The 10,581-nt window shown below is 37.3% G+C and overlaps 1 protein-coding gene across 1 annotated transcript; it reads right to left on the bottom strand.

The window, feature by feature from the left end:
• Positions 1-3,165: 3,165 nt before the first annotated feature.
• LOC133804024 (uncharacterized) lies at positions 3,166-7,598 on the bottom strand. Its single transcript, XM_062242167.1, has 3 exons — positions 4,033-7,598; positions 3,755-3,804; positions 3,166-3,648 (listed from the first exon to the last, which is right to left on the bottom strand). Exons 1-3 carry the CDS (start codon positions 4,498-4,500, stop codon positions 3,525-3,527), a joined length of 642 nt encoding a protein of 213 aa, XP_062098151.1. The 5' UTR covers positions 4,501-7,598; the 3' UTR covers positions 3,166-3,524.
• Positions 7,599-10,581: the final 2,983 nt, after the last annotated feature.

The raw sequence follows: 10,581 nt of genomic DNA, 5'->3' as shown, positions 1-10,581 counted from the left end.
TAATTAATTTTTGAAATTAATTATTTTATTTGAGAGGGAGAAAATAAAATTGGTAAGTCAAAAAATAGTTTTTGATTTATTTAATTTTAAAAGATGATGATCATAAATTTGAATTTTGAATTTTGAATTTTGAATTTTGAATTTAATTTTTGAAATATGGTTGCTTATTTTGTGGGAGATTGGTTTAGTTAAATAATTAAATAAAAGAAAAATGCAAAATTCCTGAAAAGGGAATAGCAGTACACGCCTGACACAGTCCAAGGACTGTGCCATGCGTGTACCACTATACAGATATTGTATCTGTGTAGTTTTTTTTATTTTGTTTATATAATTATTTAACAATTTGAAAATAGTTTTTTCAAATATGGTAAGTTAGACATTTACCTAAAATCAAATCTTATCATCATTATTATATTATATTATATTATTATTATTATTTGGAATAATAAGGTAATATAAATCTCTTTATATATATGATATAGAAGAAGAAGAGAAACATACATCAGATACAATAATACACAATTCAAAATAGTTCTCACAGATTTTTGTTAGACAAAAACTCTCTCTATTTCTTCTTTTTTATTTTAGCCATTCTCAGACCATAATCAAAGTTCTCATGTGTTGATAAATATACTTGTGATTCCTAAAATACAAACTCATGTTCTCTATGTGCCCACACACATCTTGAGGTATAGAGAACACTCTGGAAGATCGTTGTCTGAGTACTCAAAGCTTTGGATAGGAAGATCGATAAAAATACTATAAGACTCAAGGACACTTGATAGGCTTCAAGAGGTAAAAGTTCATGTTCATGATATTTGTGTTTATATGTTGTATATATAAATATATTGTATATTTATATATATATATATTTGTTGCATCATTAATAGTATTGTATGATAATGTTTCTGGATTGTTTTCTTGGTCATATAAATTGTTTATATTTGGTATGATGGCCTAGGTTCAAGTTTGGTTGAATTTAAGTGTTGAGCATAGATTGTGATGAGGTTTTTGTTGAGTATTTGGATGCTTGTATCAGTTCTGTTGTTTGGATATGAATCCTAGGCTGAATTCTAGGATTAAGGCTCGAAATTGGTGAGTTTCAGGGAGGTTAACTTGTAACATGCATGGGGATTATGGTTTTTGGGGCTGGGCCGCGGCTCAAATGTGACATAATGGCTATTTGAGAGTTTTAAGCTCGGGAACCCAAATGTTACGGCTCGGGAAGGATTTTACTATCCAGTTTAGTACTGTCTAAGGTCCCGGAGGCTAGATTAATATTCTGAAGTTTTTATTTGGTTTAGGGCTTGATAGATGGGTATTGTGAATGTGTTGTGACTAGGTTTTCAACAAGACTCAGGTTAGGGGATCGTGCTCGAGATCGCAATAGTCAATTGGCTTGGGACACAGGTAAGAAAAATGTTGTACCTGTAGAGCAGGGCATAGCCCTATTGTTTGTGTTTCAGGGCATGGCCCTATGGTTTATGTTTTTTATATATATATATGTGTGTGTGTGTGTGTGTGTGTGTGTGTGTATCTGTGAATATTATGCTGTGTTATGCATGTTTATGAATGAATAGTGAAGGCCGGGAACGGTGAAGGCCGAGAACGGCAAAAAGTCGGGTACGACAAGCGGCCGGGATCGATGTTGAGCATGCTGAGTGCAGGCCGCTAGGGTGAGACCCTCCAAGGGTGTTGTATCCACCCGCTTGGTGAAGAACGCGAACCCAGGGCCTGGTAAAGCACTTGGGTCGGCATAGGCCACTATGTGTTTAGTTTGTTGACTGTTTTGCTATATATTGTTTGATTGATATGTGATATGTTATATGTTGATTTTTCTTGCTGGGCTTCTACTCACGGGTGCTCTATGGTGCAAGTAAGGGCAAAGACAAGGTTGACCAACCATGAGTACAAAAAGCGTGGAGCGACAGTTACATGTTCGGTCTACCTAGCTGCCACGACCAAGGTTATTTTGGGAAATGTACTGTAATTGTTTGTTTTATCACTTAGGTCGACCGTACTATTATTTTTGAGTTGTAATAAATTTTCTAAACATTATTTTTGGGATCCCAACTGTATAGTTTTTTATGAATTCAATGAATGTCCAAATCTTTATTTTTTATGTCATTAAACAAGTTTTATTTCAATTTAGTCACACTTTTAACCTAAAACCTCGATTAGTGAGGTAATAGCACATTTTTAACCCACATAGTAACGACTCTAAGGATGTAGGGCGTTACAACTATCTTACGCTATATGTTCAACCTTTTCCTTAGTTGATTCTTAAAAAGGAAAGAGTGTCTCAGGTTGAAGGGGAGATCCAATAAACAACTTCTGAGTTCTTGAGGAAAATTTGAAAATTGCTCGTGTTACCTAGCCTATACACAATTTTTTTGCTTTTTTTTTTGAGATTTTATGTTTTGTTTTCTAAAGTTTTTATTCCTTTCACATTGAACTGTTTAGAAATAAAATGAGGTAGTTTCTCACTCTTTTCTTTAGAAATAAATATTTTGTAAAATTGACCTAGCACCTAATGGGGTAGTCAAGAACTAACACGAGCATAAATCAAGTGCTCATATCGCGCAATGAGCACTAAGGTGAGTGCTCAAGAATGGAAAAACACTAGACTAAGTCTACATGACTACCAAAATGAATCTATAAGTGCAATTGAGTCGCCATGATGTACACAATGCATGTAAGTGTAATTGAATCGCCTTTATGCTCGTGGTTCCTGAGAAGTCTCTTGTAAGTACGATTCAATTGCCTCTATAAGTGTGATTGAATTACCATGATGTACATAATGCTTGTAAGTGTGATTCAATCGCCATTGTGCTGGTAGTTTCTGAGAAGTCGTTTGTAAGTGTGACTGAATCACCAAGGTGTTACTTGTACAAATAATTAAATTGCTAGGAAGAAAACAACGTCCATGTGAATAATCCTAGCAAGAATTGAAACCCAGATCGAAGCAGAGGAGTGGGTGATATCACGAGAGTGGATAGTGCTTGAGATACACTTTTGTGGGTATCAGGAAGGTGTCCAAGCATATAAAAGAATTCACGTTCAAGCTCACCAGAAAGTGTTAATCTTGAGTAAGTGAGGTGATTATCCCTCGAAGAATACATCTAAATAAAGAGGATACTCAACCAGGAAAGAGGTCGACCAGCAGAATGCGAAATTCAATATACATTTATTAACCTTTTTAATGACGATTATTCAATCTTACAAAATAGGAAAATGTATATTTATTTTGCTGAATAAAAGTGGTCACAGAACGAGCCTGACCTCCCAAAACTAAAAGCAAACCTCCTTCTTAGTTTTGAAAGCCCAATTGACAAGTTCATCAGCCTCAATATTGAGGTTATGAGAGATCCAAATAATAGAAAAAGAACAACAAGAAATAAGCGAACAATAGTGAAAGAACAAACACGAGAGTCGCCAATGTGGACTAATCATGGTCTTCAGAGAAGTGACAGTCTCTTGGCAATTCAGGAAAAAAGTAATATTAGCCCTTTAGCTTGACACACCTACATATCACCAACAAAGGCTTTAAATTCAGCTTCAAGGGGGAGGAGGTCGTCATAGACACCGCCTGCATCAAGAACACATTCCCAACCGAGTCGTAAGCAAACCAAGCTCCTTTGATCCTCCCTGGAGCAAACGACACATCCACAAAGACAAGCACATCAGTACCAAGTTGATTGAAGGTAGAGTCAACCTGAAAAAAAAAAAGAAAAAAAAAAGAAACTTCACTAACCGGAAGAGATTCACTCTCCAAATTCCCATGCTCCAACTGAAGGTCAACATCTGTTTTCAGAAGCGCAAAGACATCAGTAATAGCCCCACAATTAAATACTTCATTACATGTTTTCCAAATCTGATTACATAATAAGGCATAAAACAAGATAAAGTCCGTCCCTTGCTAAGAAGAAGAGGAGCCAAAAGGGCCTCCCTCACAATCCAATTGACAAATTCTTCACCATCATGAAAACAGATAGAATCACTGTGAATCACAAAGTTAGAAACAAACCACACCCTAGAAGCAAAAGGGTAGTAGAGAGAAGTGTCCATAAGGTGGTCCTCACTCCTAGTACATAAACCACAGCAGCGACTATCCATATGAAGCACCATAGTTGACCGAGATCTAATAGGGAGAAGATTTTTTTCTGACTTCCAAAGGAAAAATTTCAGCCTTTCATGAATCTTCAGATTCCAAATAGATTTACACAAGTTTTCTCGGGGAGGGACGCAATGCTTAATAATGTTATTGAAAGCTTCTTTCACTGAGAAAACACCTTTAGGATTATTTTTCCATATAATATGGTCATCGTGAGGGCTTGCGAGAATGTCCATGGTTAAGACCTTGGCTGCTATAATAAGATTACACACATGTCCCACCATATCTGTGTTCCACTCTCTGCAATCAGAACATAACAATGCACTAATAGCCATAGACTCCATGTTCTCTATAGAATTGAAGGAGGCTCCAGAACTGAACACCATTCAAATTAGGGATCAGATCCAAGTTTCAAGGTGCTCCCAGTTCCAACTAGACACAAAGCTTCCACCCGAAGGAAAGTTTTTGAGGACCAAATACCACGAGCCAGTGCAGAAGCGTTAGTCCCAACTTCGCATTCCAATAGGAAGAGTGACAAAGATACTTATCATGAAAACTTCTAGTCCAAAGAGATTATGGATCATGAGCTAATGTCAACCCTGATTTAGCCACAAACGCCATATTAAGGTCCTCAAACTTTCTAAAGCCCAACCCACACAAGATTTTTGGGTACACAAGTCATCCCAGCTCGTTAAAGCCAAATATTACCTCTTCTCTAATCCTCTGGTCCACCAAAATCTTCAAATCAACGGTCAATTTCCTGACAAATAAACTTTGGTACCACAAAGGTAGACATCACATAGGACGTTGCACCACTGACTTAATCAAAGTGGTCTGACCTGCTTGCGAGAGAAGTTTGCATCTCCACCCTTCCAAACATAGCTCTAAACCCAGATATCTCCAAGAGTTCTTATTTGAACCCAAATACTAGATTTAAGATAATTCACTTGTTGGCCTGACCATCTACAGTGAGTATTAAAGCAATTGAGAAAATTATTATTCTTAGATTGAGTTTCCTTGAAAAACCTCATAAGATCATCAACATAGATCAACTGATAGATTTCCGGGTTGTTTCTTGCAACCATAAACTCTGTAATATTCCTTTCATTTTCCTCTCGTACTAGAAGTCTAGAAGGAACTTCACTCCCCAGGATGAGCAGTTACAAAGAAAATGGGATCGCCCTGGCCCAACACTCTTTACGAGGTGAAGCTCGGAAAGGGACTGCCATTCATTAAAATAGTAAATGAAACCGAAGAAACACACCAAGAAATCAGCTTACAAAAATGGCAAGAGAACCCAACCAATTCAAGCACCCTGTCAGGTCGATCATACACCTTAGACATATCAACTTTTAAACCAATGAAACCCGTTCTACCAGATTTTCTTTTCATTGCATGAAAGATTTTCCTGAGCAAGAACCGAACTCTCCGCAATCCTTCTACCTGTAACAAAAGCAAATTGGTGAGGAGAAATCAGTTTGTGAAGAACCGTGCGCAACCGAGAAGCAAAGATCTTTGAAATAATCTTGTAAGTGGTGTTGCAAAGACTAATGGGACGGAAATTATCAAAGGTCTTGGAATCTTGTTTCTTAGGAATCAAGACAGTAAAAGATCGATTCAATTCCTTCGCAAAACGACCAGAGTGAAAAATAATTGCACTGCTCCCACCACATCTTGGCCGACAATGTTCTAATACTTCTTTAAAAAGTGTCTCGGTATACCATCAGGTCTCAGAGCTTTCAGAGGGTGCATATCCCACAACACAACTTTGATTTCTTTCTCCAGTGGCATACTAATCATGAAAGCATTTTCCTTGAGAGAAATACAAGAATCGATGAGGGAGTCCAAAAGAAGGTCACTTTGAAATGAGCTCTCATAGAAAACTTCTTCGAATTTTCACGTGGGTGGATTCCAACTTCATAATGACCTGAAACCCAATTATCTGCACCATCCAAAAGCCCCCAAATATGGTTCCTCTTCCGTCTCACCAAGGTAGACACATGAAAGAATCGAGAATTATGATGTCCCTTCGCCAACCACAATTCATGAGACTTCTGCTTCCTAAACGATTCTTGCCTATCCCAAGCCAGTTTAATTTCCTTTGTAATAAAATTCTCAACTTCTCTATTTGAAGAGGAAGAAGGTCTATGCTGGGCCTCAATTAGCAGTTTAGTAAGCATTTTAATCTTTTCTTGGCACACACTGAAGACCTCTTTATTCTACACTGTCAAAGCTTTCCTGGTATTCATCAGCTTTGCACAGATTCGAAAGCTCTAAATTCTGTTTACTGAGATATCTCAAGCCCGCTTAATCACCTCAGAGCAAGGGGGGTCATTGCTCCAAGCCTCAAGAAACCGAATTGCCTCCATTTTCATGAATAGGTCAAAGAGAATCAGACCATGTTCTGATCCATTGGTAGATTCTGAACCCCCGCTTTAGGAAACTCTCTAGCCAAGAATTACTACACGCCACTCGATCCAATTTTTCATGCAACTCCTTCCCATTAGACCAAATGTACAGGCAACCAGCACCGTCCAAGTCTATCCCCCCTATGTTGAAGAGAAATTCATTAAAAGGTTGACCTTCAGCCATTGAAAAGGGGCGCTCACCTTCCTTTTCTTCCTATGAAGGAATGCAATTCAAGTCACCCATACAAACCCAACAGCCTGTATGTGCACCCACTTCAGCTGCGAGGCCCTCCCAACAACTTGTGTGCATCTCAAAAGTTGGGGGGCCATAAACAAAGAAACATCTCCATTCTGGAAGACCTAAATTACTTAAAAAATCAAAGTAAATACTAAATTCCATTCTCTCCAGTTTTTACAGAGATCAATTCCATTTCTCCACATCAAACAAAACCCTCAAGACAAGGCAAGAGAAGGTACCACAATTCTATTGGCAAAACCCAGACTTCTCCATAGATTATTAGCATCTGTCAATTCTAATTTTGTTTCTATCAAAAACACCACCTCAGGATTCTCCATCCTAAGGATCGCCCTTAACAACGAAACTGACCGGGCTTGGCGAAGGCCCCGACAGTTCCATGATGAGGGTGGGGGCATGATAAGGCCCGCCACCCCGACCACATGAAAATCATGTCCCTGATCGCTGGTTACTCCCTCCAAGGACAAAGAATTTCCCATCCTCAAATCCAAATGCACATGATTATTAGAAAACGAATTACCACGCTCCATGTGAAGGTCCTCCGGAGTCTCTTTTCCATCACTATCCTCTTGAGCTACCTTAGACTGTTCAACTACACTCTCATCCGCAGCTCTAACTTTCTTTGAGGGAGAAGTTTCTTTGTTTTGAACAACACAGTCAAGGAACTTTGAACTATACTATGGTGAAGACGAGATCTTCTCATGTTTCAAACCCACTCCACAATGATTAGTCTATTCATATGATTTCATGAATATAGTCTTTGTTTGGATACCCGTAGGCATAATTTCTCTTGACATTGTTCTCAAGCCTGTGAAAATTGTGACTTCTTTCCTCAACAAATCAAAATAGTAAAATGACAGCTCAGAGTAATTTGCTGTGTTTTCAGTTGCATCTACATTTTCTCTAATTGCATCTGCATGGACACTAGTAAGTTGTAACAGATTAACTAATTGTTGTTAGTTACAGTTAGTTTCTATTTGTCTTTTTAGTTCTTGTATCTCGACCCTATATATAATTTTAGGCCTAATCAACCTAAGAGTATTCAATTTCTGAGAGTTTTGGCTGAGAGCAAAAATTGTGTTGTAATACTCAAGTGAGAGAGTGTTTCAAGAGAAGTTGAATGAGTGTTGTTGTAATCTTGTGAGCTTGGAGGGTGTAATCTAGTTTTAGATATAGTTGATTTGACTTAGGCATTGCTGCCTAGCCTTGGATGTAGGATCAACCAAACTGATTGTATTTGAACCAAGTATTCTTGGTGTTCTTTCTTTTGTGCTTTACTTTTGATTACTTTTGGGTTTGTTTAATTGTCTATTACTTATTCTTCTTTGTTGCTATTCTTTGTGCACTGTATTACCTTTGAACGTAGCTTGAAAAACATGTGCCAAATGTTTCATTTTATCCTCATTTACAGGTAACACTCACATGTGTATTGGTATTCATGCCATGTGACATGCTCCTACCATCTGCGTCCTATACGAATTTATGCAACATACCATTTCATGTCACCAGATTCTTCTCCGTACCATGCATAGATATCACACCCACATTCGTACTTGAATCTGAGGTGACCACACCCCGCCTCTCCGTCAAATTCAAATTGTCGAGGAAACTTTTCCATTCACTCCCCTATCCAAGGCCCCCCTCTATTTCAATGTGTAATGGAGTCCCAAGCAGCGCCTGTTCAACTCCAGTGTCGTCATGATGAAATACTGGTCGCCTTTGGAGCTCCATTTGAATCTGATCATGGATGTCCTCCATCTCCACAACTGATAAGAAACTTTCCACTTGATCACCAAGCCTTAGCAATGACCCAAATAAGGAGATGATATGGTCATCTGCCATAACATCTGCCTCTTCCTTGCGGAACATCCATTCTCCCAATGACCCATAATGCTACATTTATAATAGACTAAAGGGAACCTTTCGTACTTTAAATGACACCACACTTTATTTCACCTCCATCCGGTGACAAGGACAAGCAAGTTGTGTTTGGTTTTTTCAAACTTAGCAGAACACATAACCTCAAGTAATCGTTGAGAATAATACCATTATTTCTCACCCAAATAATATTCAAGCACACTCCAATATTATTTCCCATCAGGGTCGCATTAGCTTCAGACAAAAATTTATAAGGAACTCCCAAGGCTCTAACTCATATGGTTGTCTCATTAAGACAGGCAGAACTCCATAGCCATCCTTCAACATTTCAGTTGTAACGCCTCACGTTTCGGGCACCTATTAGTAACCGGCTAGGAACGGTGAAAACTTATATAGATATTATTTTGATTAATAATATAGGTTTGAGAAGCCAATATCATGTTGTTCATGATAGTCATTAAGTGTGATGTATGATTGTAGCCAAATTAGAAATTTTGGTTTCAAACCGACATGAAAACCCCAACTGGATAAATACTCAGATAAAATTATGTTGAATAATTATGAAAAAATAATATGGGCATAAAATTTATTGAAAATTTATATTGAAGTCAAAAAGTTTTAGTTTGTAAGAAAAAATTCTATAGAGAATGCATTTTTGTAAAAAATGCACATTTTAGCCAAAAATGGGATTTTGGCTAATTAAATTATTTTGAATAATAAATATTAGAGTTTGACCACTTAAATTAAATAGCAAGGTCTATTTAATTTAATTACTCTAGGTTAAATTTTTAATTAGGGAAAAGTAAGAAAAAATTACTACAATAGTAACTTTTTGGGATAATTACCATTAGTCTAAGTTTGATCAACTTAAATAAGATTAATTTGGAGTTAATAAAAGGGTAAGTAGGGTTAAAAGGGGCAGTAGCTAGGGAAGGGTGTTATGGTCACTTTACATGTTTTTAGAGTTGGTGTAAATTGTAAAAAGTCAACCAAGACTTCATTTTTCACATGAGTTTCTCTCTCAAGAATTCATTTTCTCTCAAAATCCTCTTCCTTTTCTCTAGCTTGGTCGATTGCAGCATGTGCTCATCTCTGAATTTCTTTCATCAATTTCCCACCTAAACACTCACATCACACCTCTTTCTTCTATACACCTAGTTTTAGGGTATTGAGTGTTGAGTTTGTAGATAGAGAAAGGCTAGAAAAAGATAGAACAAATCAAATGTGTTGACCATCGATTTTCTCAACGAAACGGAGTCACTAAAAACAATAAGAATTAATAAACTGAATGCAAGAACTAAAATGACACAAATATTTTATAGTGGTTTGGCCCCAGAGATTGGTAATAACTGTTGACCCTCGAATTGGTCAATGACACGGAGTCAGATAAAACAATAGAAAATAAGATGAAAATGAGATGAAATCAAGACGAAAAGATAAATGATACAAACAATTTATAGTGGTTCAACCCCAATCAAATGGTAATGACCTACGTCCACTTGGTGTTCTTATTGATGTAGAATTCCAAGAACAGTGATCAATAAACTAGGGTTCACGAGTTTCACCAGATCTTAGACAAATACAATTGTGTTGGATAACAACACTCTTTTTCTCTCTTAGAATTCCGAAGCTCAAAAGTTCAAAAAGCAATAGTCCCCTCTCTTGAGCCCTTTCATTCTTATTTATAGGCTCAAGGAGTTTTACATGGGCCAATGGGCCTTAATTACATTTAATATGGGTGTATCTAGATAATAACATAAATTATAATTAATACGTCCTTACAAGATTGCATATCTGAAGGAAATAAATGAATATATGCGACCAGGCTGGTCGTCCATAATTATGCTTCCTGATAAACCAATGATCTTCTAGTCGAGGGTCGAGCAGATTATACTCACTTAAAACTGCCACGTGCATCCCACATG

This window comes from Humulus lupulus, chromosome X, assembly GCF_963169125.1.
Source record: "Humulus lupulus chromosome X, drHumLupu1.1, whole genome shotgun sequence".
NCBI lineage: Eukaryota > Viridiplantae > Streptophyta > Magnoliopsida > Rosales > Cannabaceae > Humulus > Humulus lupulus.
The sequence above is the reverse complement of the archived record's forward strand: the minus strand, read 5'-3'. Positions and strand labels throughout refer to the sequence as shown.